The sequence below is a fragment of the Carcharodon carcharias genome, chromosome 10 (genome assembly GCF_017639515.1).
Source record: "Carcharodon carcharias isolate sCarCar2 chromosome 10, sCarCar2.pri, whole genome shotgun sequence".
Taxonomy (NCBI): domain Eukaryota; kingdom Metazoa; phylum Chordata; class Chondrichthyes; order Lamniformes; family Lamnidae; genus Carcharodon; species Carcharodon carcharias.
Genome location: NC_054476.1, coordinates 28,386,514 through 28,399,612, shown reverse-complemented (window position 1 = coordinate 28,399,612; position 13,099 = coordinate 28,386,514). Strand labels below are relative to the sequence as shown.

Sequence of the window (13,099 nt, the reverse complement as noted above, 5' to 3'; positions counted from 1 at the left end):
GGCGTCACCTAAAACACAGCCGTGATGATATGAGCAGTGCCATCTTTGGTCCTGATGGCTACCTACTTTGTCACTTGCAATGACATAACAGAGTAAAACATGAGAACAGTGCATGCGCAGCATTGGTAACAAATGCAGCCTTTTTATTTTCACCACTGCATCAAATCCTGATGAGACTTTGAAAAATTGCTGTGTAAATGAGTTCGTAGAGAAAGCATATTCAAACAGAAAATTCGCAACCATACCAAAATGAAGTAGTTTGCAATGCAAACCATTGCTATGCAGCCAGTTTTTTGTGTGGGGTGTTGTGTCATCTTGCCCAGTAGATTGGAAAAATGTGCAGCATACAAATATTTTGGTATTTTGTGCACCTATTGTCAGTATTTAACTATCAATAAACATGAATTTTGCCTTAAAATCAGACGGTATTTCTGAGAGAACTTCAAAATAAATCTTTTTAGCCCTCACTGCATTTCAATTGCATATTTCAGATATGCACAGCCTGGGTAAAAAGTAATTTGCTTGTAAATATTTGAGTGGTTTACTGTTGCGTGTTAACTGTCTGTAAGGTACCATATAAAAGGTTACTATACGAGATGCGTTTGTGGTAATATTAGCATGGATAGAGGATTAGCTAACCAACAGAAAACAGGGTAAGTGGGTAATTTTCAAGTTGGCAAACTGTAACTAGTGTGCCACAGAGATCATTAGTATTTGGGGCCTCAACTATTTACAATCTATATTAGTGACTTGGATGAAGCAACAGAGTGTATTATAACCAAATTTACTGACAATATCAATATAGGTAGGAAACTAAGTTGTGAGGAGGATACACAGGGCTGAATTATGCCGTTGGCGAGCAGGGGGTGGGGCCCATTCGCCAATGCAGGAAGACGTCAGGGGGAACCCCCAATGTCATCCCGCCCCATTTAAATCTTCAGGAAGGAGGGCCCGCAGCAAAATCAGCTGTGGGCCTGGCGACCTGTCAATGGTCAATTGAGGCCATTGACAGGATCATTAAAACAATAAAAGGACCTGCCTGTCCAACCTTAAGGTTGGCTGGCAGGCCAGGAGCTCTGGCGGAGAATAGAAAAAACATGAAATCTGACCCACTGGCGGGATGAGGTTTCTTGTAGGGATTTAAAAATTGAATAAAGTTTTAATGAAATCTATTAACATGTCCCATCTCGTGTGACATTGTCACATGAGGGGGACATGTTAAGGTTTTTTTTTCTATTTTTAATGTCTGTTTTTAATGCAGCACTTAGCCTCAGGGAGATGTGTGCTCTTCCGTGCGCATGCATAGAAGAGCGCACTCTCACATTTGAGGAATCCCCCACCCCCGCCCGCACAGGAAGTGCCATAGCACTTCTCGCCAGACGTCACGCTGGGCCCAATTAAAATGGCGGCGGGGCCCGCTTCTTCGGCAGGGATCAGCTCCCCACCCGCTGGAGATTGGGTCAGGCCCGCCTGCCCAGTAGGCAGAAAATTCTGCCCACAGAGTCTGCAAAGGGGTATAGGCTAAGTGAGTGGACAAAAATTGGAGATGGTGTATAATGTGAGGAAAATGTGAGGTTGCCCCCTTTGGTAGAAAGAATAGAAAAGCAGAATATTGTTGAAATGGAGATCTTCCAGAATGCTGTGGTACAGAGGGATCTGGGAGTCCTCATACATGCATCACAAAAGTTAGCATGCAGTCACAGCAAGTAATTAGGAAGGCAAATGGAATGTTGGCCTTTATTGCAAGGGGTAAAAAGAGTATAAAAGGGAAGTCTTGCTATAACTGTAAAGATGTTGGCGAGACCACATCAAGAGTGCAGCATACAGTTTGGTCTTATTTACTGAGGGATATTCTTGCATTGGAGGCAGTTCAGAGAAGGCTCACTAGGTTGATTCTGGGTTGAAGGGTGTTGTCTTACGAGGAAAAGTTGAGCAGGTTGAACCTATACTCACTGATGTTTAGAAGAATGAGAGGTGATCTTATTGACACACCTTATTTAAGATTCAATTGCTTTATCAAGGGTTGTTTAGATATTAAATCAATGAGGTATCAGTAAGAACTGGAAAATAAAACACTAGTCTAGGAGGGCATGGTGGCACCAGGCAGGCAATTGTGAGAAACTGACATTTATGATCGGCAGTAAAAAGAAATTGAGACAGATTTGATTAAAAGATCTCTAGGGCCCCTCCAGCGTGGGCTTCATTCCCAATCGCAGCTCATGTTCACATAAAGGTGAAACTGAAAACTCTATTCTTTTAATGGAAGAATTCAAATAGGGTTTAACAGGATAAATGCTGAGAGGATGTTTCCCCTCGTGGGGAATCTAGAACTAGGTGACAGTTTCAAAATAAGGGGCTTTTCATTTAAATGAAGATGTGGAGGAATTTCTTCCCTGTGATAACCATTAATCTACGGAATACTCTACCTCGAAGCATTGGAGGATGGGTCGATATATATATTACATATATATTCAAGGCAGTGTTTCACAGATTTTTAATCAATAAGGAAATTGAGGTTATGGGGAACACAGAGAAGTGGAGCTGAGGCCACAATCAGATCAACCATGAACTTACTGAAGAGCAGAGCATGCTCATGAAGCGAAATGGCCTACTCCTGCTCCTGTTATGTTCTTGTGTGTGATGTAGTAATGTCTGTCACCCTTCATATTTCACACTTTGTTATAAGTGCAAAACGATACATTATGAGAAAGATGCAGTAACCTGTGGCCTGAAATTAACAAGTAATTACAAATATCTTCTGGTTATAAATATTGACATATCCAGATAATCCTAGTCTATAAGAACAGGCCAGGTTTGTAGCTAAACATACCCTGTGTTCCTTAACCTTGGCTACACATGGTGCAGCTCATAGGAAGCTGCTGGTCTCTATACATTCTAGTAAAATGATACAATAGTGCACATTTTAAATTTCTGACATCATTAATTGGCTTAGATTTCATAATTTTAGAACAATAACAAATCTTAACTGAACATGTACATACTGTACAAGCATGGCAATTCAGCAAGCGGGGACCAGTAACCAGCAATCCTAAAGTTTCAAGTAACTGCAAATTAAATGGCCAATGTGCAACAGCTGCCAATAAATAAGAGGAAAATTAATGAAATTACACCAAATATTTTATCTTTTTTGCCAGCTCATTGTCCACACAGTTTTTAAAAAAATCTGGCATGACAGATATTGCAATCAAGAAAATTTCAACTCCACCTTAAAGCTACTTAACTTCAGTTGGAAATGTGTGGATTAGGTTTTGCTCCTGTATTGGCTTTGGGAGTGTGGATTTGGTACTGCAATTATTTTGTGTTCCTTTCTGACCTGGTGGTGTAATCCTGAGCAATTTTATCAGATCCTTGATATCTTAATTTTTAAAATAAATAGTCGTTTATAGCTTGAGCTGGTTGTATTATTTATATTTTGTTCTGCTTCCCCTAGCTCAACTGTCATGCCAGTTCCATTCTGTCCTCACCCAAATCCACTACAATATTATGGGCACCCCTCCCCATCTTGCCCCTGGCTAATCTGTCCCATGCTTTAGCTGCTGACAGTTCGGTCCATCACCAATATGATTTTTTAAGTGTGTGCTTTATACTGCATTTTCTAAATACAATTAGACAGAAAATTGATGACAGGGCCTGTGTTGGGGCAGAATAAATGGGTGTGGAATTGATTAGAATAGGAATGTAATTGAATCAATATGGCTGGATTCTGGGACCAATTGTTTAAAGTACTTAAAATTAGTGGGAAAGGGATTTGGTTGGTTCATTTTTGTGATGATTGACCATTATTCATTGGCTGCATTTTAATGAAGGAAAAATCAGAGATAGTGAGAAAATAGTTCAGCAGATAATTTGTGCAAATGGCAGGTCTGAGCTTTGTCCCTCAAGGCAATGTAAAAAATTGTTGTTGCACTGTGTGCTGTATTCAAATAGTTTAGATATGCAGTCTTGAGTGAAGGAGTTTACGGTAATTTAAGATTAATGATAGCATCACTGAGCTTGCTGTTGTATTTGAATACACAATTGCCCACAATTACCAGTTTTATAAAAGATTGTGGCTACAATGCTTTCCATTTCCTTTGTTCTGCTTTTATTTTCACTTCCCATTTGGCTCTTTTTTTGTATTTGAACATTTTCATTTATCATTGAAAACTTTTTTTTACATTATGAGAGTTACAAGTGTTGCACTTCTTAGCCATTTAAACAAGTTATAGTGGATACAATTTTAATGTAAATTGAAGCGGTTCAGGAAGGCACCTTCTCAAGGGCAATTAGGGATGGGCAATAAATGCTAGCCTAGCCACCAACACCCACATCCCATGAATGAATATTAAAAAAATGTAACTTTTGTCTTTGCTCTTCCTCCACCACAGTACCATTTAAAAAAAAAATAATGTTTTTTGCATCTGAATGACTAAATCACTTGTCTTTTCAGTTTGAGCTATGGAGCAGCACATCCAGAAACTGACCTCCTTCATAGACCGGCTTACGCAGCATCTCACCAGCTGCCAGGCTATACCACTACACATCACCCCACAGGTACAAAATCATTTCTATTGTAATTTTGAGTAACTTCTTTTAAAACTAAGAGGTGGATACCTGTGCCATTTGTCAAAGCATCTGATTTGCATTAAAATGTATAAAGTCACCTATTCTTTCTCTTGAGTATTGTTTTAAAATTATTTTGAAAGTTATTTTCATGCTGCAATTTTTGGGATCAACAGTTCCTAATTTTTAACCAAGTGTACTTTTCTGGTAGCATGCTTTATCCAGCCAGGTGCCTCTAGATTGGTTTGCCAGACAGTAAATAAAATAAATTGAGTCACCTCAGAAAGCAGGAAGCACCTCCATTTCAGTACTTCAATGACATCCTTACATTCCCCTGGATAGAAGAGCCAACATGCTGGGATTTTCTTCTTGGTAGGAAATTGTTTCTTAAAGATACTTAATACTTCCCTGGAGTTATGCTAAACAAAAAGATCTTCTCTCAACCAACCTGCAGATTTTATTTAACAAGTTTTCTTCCTCAAAATATACATGACTACATTATTCATAATAAAAACAGAAAGTACTAGAAACACTCAGCACGTTATGGCAGCACCTGGGGAGAGAAACAGTTAACATTTCAGGCCTGGGTCTTTACATCAGAATTGGGAAAAGTTTGAAATGTAATGGGTTTTGAGCAAGAGATGGGTGGGTAGGACAAGGACAGAAGGGAGCTCTGTGATAGAGTGAAAGACAGGAGAGATTGATTGATCAAAGAGTTAGTCTTCCAGGGCCAAAGAAAATGGTGAGGGAGCAAGAAAAGAAACAGAAGCAAAAGATGTGCCAAGAGCAGGTGTGCTGCTGACTGCAAGCAAAAAATAAGAGAAAAACAAAAACATGCAAAGAAGAGGAAATAAAATAGACCCTGAGTTTGTGGTCTGAAATTGTTGAACTCAATGTGGATTCCTGAAGTCTGCAAAGTGCTTAATCGAAAGATGAGGTGCCGTAGCTCAAGTTTATGTTGAGCTTCCCTGGAACAGTGCAGTAGGTCAAGGACAAATGTAACTCCTGTGGACACAGGAGATGTAACACTTGCCCTTTTACTTCCCCTCTCCCCACAGTCCAAGGCCCTAAACACTCCTTCCATGTGAAGCAGTGATTTACGTGTGCAACTTTCAGCTTGGTGTACTGTATTCACTGCTCACAATGTGGTCTCCTCCACAGGGGGGACACAAAATGCAGATTGGATGACCACCTTTTCAGAACACCTCTGGTCAGCTTCTGGTGGCTGTCATTTTAATTCTCCATCCTGCTCTCACGCTGTCATCTCTGTCCTTGACTTGCTGCACTGTTCCAGTGAAGCAGAACAGCACCTTTAGATTAGGCACCACACAGCCTTCAGGACTCAACATTGAGTTCAACAATTTCCAACCATAATAGAGTCCTGAAGGCTGCAAAGGCGTTATATTGATGTAAATCCTCTTTATCCTTCCCAAGTAGAAACAAACCTGAAATATGCCACAATTTTTGCAGAGTCAAATCTTTATTAGAATGAAATCAGTTGAACATATGGTATTTGCAGGACTGTAGCTACATTGAGCAATGTGCCATGCAAGATTGCATTTTTTACACTTTAACCAAAACTCCTTAGATAAAGTCGAATTTTGAACTCTGTTAGGAAAGTCATTAAAGCATTACTTTAAATTGGTGGATAGTTGAAGCGAGATCAAGATGATGAATTGGAAACTTACATTTTTACAGGATGGAAGGAGATCTTTGGCCCATTGCATTAGTACCAGCTCTTTGGAAATGTTTATCCACTTAGCCTCACCTTGCTGCCCTTTTGCAATTCTCTTTCATTTTTTCTTCAAACATTTATTTGCTTTCCATTTAAAAACTATTTTGGATTCTGCTTCACTACTATGTCTAGTATAGCGTTCTATGGCTTAACAAACCCCTGTGTAAACAAACACTAATTCTGTTAAATTCCCTTCTTTCAGTGATGATAAATTTATACTGTCTATTCACCAATTCTCTCAATAGCTTTTCCCTATTTATTTTGTGTTCCATAATTTTGAAAAATTCATCTGATCTACTCTTAGATTTCTATTCTAACGAAAAGTGTCTCTATTGTCTCCTCAAAACTGAAGTTTCTCATCCTTGGTATTGCTTATTGTGACATTTATTTGTCCAACATACTAAGTTGGCTGTGTCTTCCTGAAGCTGCTTGCAACTGTTTTGAAATTTAGACAGGCTCCCCATCTTGTGCAAATTTTGATATTGTGTCTTATAGACCTGTGTCCAGATTATTTTCTTTATATTTGAGAAGAGTAGTGATCTGATCTGCTGGACCACGGCAGTACTGCTGTTTACATTCTTTTCAGTCAGACCTCCTCCTGAGGCCCCCAGCATCACAGATGCCAGCCTCCAGCCAATTTGATTCACTCCCAAGTAATATCAAGAACAGCTGAAGGCACTGGATACTGCAAAGGCTCTGGGCCGTGACAACATTCCAGCAATAGTACTGAAGACTTGTACTCTAGAACTAGCTGCTCACTTAGCCAAGCTGTTCCAGTGCAGCTACAACACTGGCATCTACCCGGTAATTTGCAAAACTGCCCAGGCATGTCCTGTCCACAAAAAACAGGACACATCCAACCTGACCAATACAGCCCCATGAGTCTACTCACATTCATCAGTAAAGTGATGGAAGGGGCCATTGACAGTGCAGCACTCACTCAGAAACATCCTACTCACTGACGCTCAGTTTGGGTTCTGCCAGGGCCACTCAACTCCTGACCTCATTACAGCCTTAGTCCAAATATGGATAAAAGAGCTTAACTCCAGAGGTGAAGTGAGAATGACCGCCCTTAATGTTGGCGACTCCTCAGAATCAAGGATGATGTCCATCAGGTTTGGTGAGACTTCAGATGACTGAGGATACCAATTCTGAAATCACATGTTCCCCCACAGTGGGGGCACGTTGTTACTCCATCAAAACTCAAGAAGCTCGACACCATCCAGGACAAAGAAAGTCCGCTTTATTGGCACCCCATCCACCACCTCAACATCTACTTCCTCCACCACCGACGTGCAGTGGTAGCCATGTGTATCACCTACAGGATTCACTGTAGAAACTCAACAAGGCTCCTTCGACAGCACCATCCAAACCCGTGACCTCTACCATCTCGAAGGACAAGGGCAGCAGATATATGAGAAGACCACCACCTGCAAGCTTCCGTCCAAGCCACACACTGGTTGAGCAGCGGTTCAAGAAAGCAACTCACCATCACCTTCTCAAGGGCAATTAGGGAGAGGCAGTAAATGCTGGCCTAGCCAGCGATGCCCACATGCAGTAAATGAGTTTTAAAAAAAAAAGCTACTCACCATCCTGACTTGGAACTATATTGCTATACCTTTGCTGCCACTGGATCAAAATTCTGGAGCTCCCTTCCTGTGGGTGTACTACACCATATGGACTGCAGCAATTCAAAAAGGCAGCACACCACAACCTTCTCGAGGGCAATCGGGATGGGTAATAAAAATGCTGGCATAACCAGCAATGCCCAAATCTCATGAAAGCATTAAAAAAGACACCCATTAACCATAATTCTTTGCTGTTCTTTATCCAGTTTTCTATCCATGTTGCCATATTGCTTTTAATACCATACACTGCCATTTTATTGACTTATCAACAATTCTGTGTGGCATTCTATCAAATACCTTTTAAAATTCCATGTGTGCACTCAATTTTCTTGTCTTAATTTTATCTTAAGATAAAAGGATAAAGATGCAATTAAGCTCTTGAGAAACTCATATTACTACGGCAGTGATTTCAAGTTTTATATGTCCAAAGATATTGTCAATTTTGTATCTGAAATTTTCTCTATTTGCTAACTTTTCTTCCCCTCTGCTTCTATTGCCTCTATAGACTCTCCCTATTTGTTGGTGCATATATATATGCCTGTGTTCATTGGTGATCGTTAGATGATCAAAGAAAATGCACGTAGGAAATAGTAGAAAAATTAAATGGAGATAGGGGCAAGAAAAGCAGTAGGCACCATTAGCAGGTTCAAAACTTGATTTGATGACAAACAAAGAAGTAAGAACAGGAAGAGGTTGAAATAAAAATTGACTAAATGGGCAAGAATAAATTCAGAACAAATAAAAATATTTTTTAAAGAGAATGGAAGGAGGAAAACTCAGTTTAGCCCCCAGTACTACAGAATTACAAGGATCTTGCTTCTTTTAGAGACTTTGGGTATTGCACTTACTGAAGATGCATTTTTTGTTGTTGTACTTTTGGAATATAGTTCAAAATGAGTTCTTAGCCCAGTCAAGTAGTCCCCTCTAAAACAATCAGATATAATCCATGTGAAATTGCTTTCTGATATAATTTGTTCCACATGTGGTGATGCAAACTCCACAAACTATTTTTTGTATTTAATGAAAATGATGGAGAACAGATGATGGTAAATTCACACACTACAGTGCCAAAATCAGTCTGCAATCTATGCACAAGTGTTGTTGACTTTTGCTTTTCATATCTAACTTTTAGTGTTTGCCTAATGGGCAGTGCAAATAGAATGCATGATGTGGAGCAGTGGGTACAGTGTGCATCCTTTTTGTGGACCTTATTATAATTTCCTTGCTATTTTGTTATGACCAGTAATCAGACTGGCCCACCTATGAAGTCATATGCTTTAGTTGTTTATCATTTATCCTTTAGATTCCTTTTAACTGAAGCAGCTTGTAGCTGGCCCTGTTTGATTGAATTTTGTGTTGTGAAGGCTGTTATAGTTCAAATCCAGAACTTAATAAACTTATGTTCATTTTATGAAACAAATTTCAATGTATGACATTTCTTCTGATGTTAACAATTTGCTTCTAACTTCAACGTGAGGTACTTTAGCCAAAAATGATTCTAATTCAAATCCACCTTAATGTGCAGAATAAATATTTTGAGGAAGAGTCGTGGGATATGTGTGAGAAACTAATTTTTATGTACTGCGCTGACTGTTCACTTCCTTATTAAAGCTACCTCCTACAAGCTGAATTTCTTGTGCCAAACATGTTTTCCCCTCAACTTTCTGCAAAATCTAAATCTGTCAAAGGTTTTATTGCTGTTCCCATATAAGAGAGGCTCTTCAGTCATCTCTCTAGATAGGATAAGCTATCCATCTCCTTGCTTTTAGCTTACAATCAATTTTGCACTTGCTACCCAAGTACTCTTGCATTCTTACCGCTATTTTTATGAAGTATCCTCTTTTTTCCAAAAATCTAAAATTGACCATCATATGCACTTTTCCTTCTCTCAGCAACTCTGTTGAAATTAAATTTCATTGCTTCATTTCCTAATCTAATGCTTTTTCGACACCTAACAAAAGTGAAACTTCTTGTGTTTAACAAGGAAATTTATGACTTTATAGCTATTTTCAAAATCCATATGAAATAGAGTTTGTCTTCATTTAAGTTTCAGAATGGGAAAAGGAAATGATCTGTGTTCTCGTAATGAGACAGCTTGGCATTTGTAAGATCAACTTAATGTAATAGCTGGGATGGCTTCTTTGAAATGTTAATATATGCAGTTTAATATTGACAAACTCAGTAATTTCTTGCCATAATTTGGTTTGAAGCCCAATTTGGAAAATACAGGAAAACCAGCGATTACTTTGATTGCCATGTTGGAATGACCATTAGCTTCTTGGCTGCTTGTCTATTCAAAATGGCTTTACTAACAGTTCTATGGATAAAAATCTCAGTTCCGAATCAGAAGTTCATGTGCTCGAGACCTCAAGAGACTTCAATACGTAATCTAGGCTAGCTCTTCAGTGGAACACTGGGGGAGTGTGCACTGTTGGAAGTGTCGGAAGAGACATTATTCAGCAGTCCCATCTACTCCTTCGGGTGAATGTTATCACCAATGGCCCTATTCAAAGACTTTAAATCGCTTTAAAGCAGGTTACCTGGCCATTATTTCATTTCTATTTGTAGGACCTTCCTGAGTGCAAATTGGCTTTCTTGGTTCCCTACAATTGTGGTTGCATTTCAAAAGTATTCCATTGGTTGTAAAGCCCTCTGGTACATTCAGAAGTCATGAAAGGCCCCATTTAAATACAAGCTCCTTCCTTTTTACTTCAACCAGTTTGAATTTTGTCTTTTTTTACAATCCGAGTTGATTTAATTGCAGACTAGTGGATATGAGGAACAACTCCCAGAGGAGGTAGGTGAATCACCTTTTTAAAAACGTAGCTGGATTGCTATCTGATGATATACACTGCTTGATTTTCTTTTCCCCAGAGAAGACGTGTTAAAATTAATGTTTGCTAAACTGAGGATTATATATGCTTTGGCTGAAATGGATTTTTGGGCCAAATGGCCTTTCTTCATTCTGGATTTCCTTGTATTTATTGTGGCTCTCTGCCCAAGATTTCCCTAATTGTGTGCACACTCGTATTAATTTACAAGTTGCTTCAATTGATCTTCCATCAAAAATGATATTTGAAGGCTTTGCGGTGATAGCTCTTAGGATTTTGCCACCTATGTTTGCCATAATAAACTTTCCTCACAAGGAAGTAAGGTGTGCAAGCACACATCAGGTTATTAGTCTGAAGCATCTCCTGAAAAACATACTTTATATGTACTTTTATGCAGAGTTTAGGATTTCAAATACTTGTGGCAGAAGAAGCCACTCGTAACTTTGCATTGAGACAGTAGATTACTTGCTGTTTTGGCTAGTAGATGTCAGGTGATAATGGCGGTGGTCCTTCAACTAAATTCTAATGAAAGTGGCTGATTATCCATGTCCGATTGCATCCTTTTTGGCATTGCATAAGATTTGCCTTTCTACAGTAATTGTTTTCTCCACTTCTACAGGGCTATCCAGTTTGTTTGATGCAACCATGCAACATTCTGGCAGTGGTGCATCTGAGACTTCAGTTATGAACTTCCTTTCAGCTATTGAATCACGCACGCCCCAGGCCGGACCTGCTGCAGCCTCCCTGCTACCCCAGTTCAGAGCTCCTTCGTGGCAGACAGGTAAAACTAAACATTGAGACAGGGAGACTTGTACTGTTTTTGTGAACTTGTATTGCACATGTAGTAGCGGGGGTGGGGGGTTTGCCAGTTTTGTGTGTGGTATCAATAGAAAGCACTGAACAGAGGCTGCTAGAAATGAAAAAAATCTGAAGATGAATAACCATAAATGAATCGACACACTTCCTGACAGCTAGTTACAGTGTGGAACAGTTGGAAGCCTGGAATCTGTGGAGGTCGATGAGGGGAAAATGCAAAATAACTTGTCCATCCATTCATCTCCCACAGAGTCTCAGCTATTATGATCTGATAACGTAGAGTTAACATTTCTTTTGATTGCATAGCCAAGGGGTTTGAGCTGCTGTTTGGTAGAGAGCCTTGCGCACTGATAACTAAAATGATATTGTGGGAAGATTAGAGTACTGTACTTTTCTCTCTGTTTCTGGTCTTGAAGGATGGTTTTTAAACAAAAACAGAGATGCTCAACAAACCTGATCTCCATAGAATTAGTGTATTTTGCCAGTTATTTAAAGTGTCATGCTTATACTTTGGCTCTTAGTAATTTTCTGTAAAGCTAAGTGAACTAATCATGAACAACAGCAGAATGATTCCAAGAACAACATTTGTGGTGAGAACATTGTGAAAATAGTGTTAAGATCAAAAATTTCAACACAAAGTTTTACCTTGAAGTGTTCTTACACACCTGTGTTACCTGTAGACACTACTATTCAAAGGTACTTATTGCTGGCCATACACCTTCCTTAAACTTGAGCTAATCCAAAACTTTGCTGCCCATATTGTAAATTACACCATCCACTCATTTTACCCTGTGCTTGCTGGCCTACATTAGCTCCCAGTCTGGAATAACCATGATTTAAAAATTCTGACCATTGCTTTTAAAACCCTCCATTGATTCGTCCTTCCTTCCTTATCTCTCTAACCTTGAATATATGTGCTTCTCCAATTCTGACCACTTGTGAATCTCCAATTTTCACCGCTCCGCCGTGCTGGGATTCTTTTCCTAGACCTCTTCAACTTTCTACCTGTTTCTTTTTTAAGATGTTCCTTAAAACCTACCTTTTTGACCAAGTTTTAGATCCTTTATGTTGCTGTCTTCAGCTTTGGCAGTTAGCATCATTGTGATTAATGCTTTGGTACTGTCCCATTATTTTAAGCCTATTGTTGCTGACTTTTTTCTGCCTGTGCGCAGCAGTGAAAATAGTGAGTGAAATTTGTGCCAAATTTTTTCACTTTTTCATCCTGAATCCAGCAGCCAGCCAAATACTAGTATTTGAAATGCCACCCATGACTGTCAATAAGACACATTTTTCTTAGCTGCTACAATTTTTCACTCTTTGGTGCACTACAACAGCATATACCACTGCCAGCACTGCTGTTGGGCTTGGTGAGGCAACATATTCAGATTTATCAGTGATGTTTTTGTGTACCAAGCGTTAAATAGGTAATATTCCTTCACTGGCAAAAGTTGCAATGTTTTGGTTTAGCCTATTAAAAAATTCGATATATTGGAGTATCAACTGTACTGTGCTCAAACAACTACTTG

The 13,099-nt window shown here is 39.3% G+C and overlaps 1 protein-coding gene across 2 annotated transcripts in view; it reads left to right on the top strand.

Moving 5' to 3' along the window:
- Positions 1-13,099, top strand: part of qser1 (glutamine and serine rich 1) — a 130,762-nt gene that overhangs the window by 63,712 nt on the left and 53,951 nt on the right. For both annotated transcript variants that reach the window (XM_041197632.1, XM_041197631.1), the window contains exons 2-3: positions 4,451-4,554; positions 11,377-11,538. In XM_041197632.1, the coding sequence (XP_041053566.1) occupies positions 4,451-4,554; positions 11,377-11,538 (266 nt within the window). The remainder of the gene's footprint in view (positions 1-4,450; positions 4,555-11,376; positions 11,539-13,099) is intronic.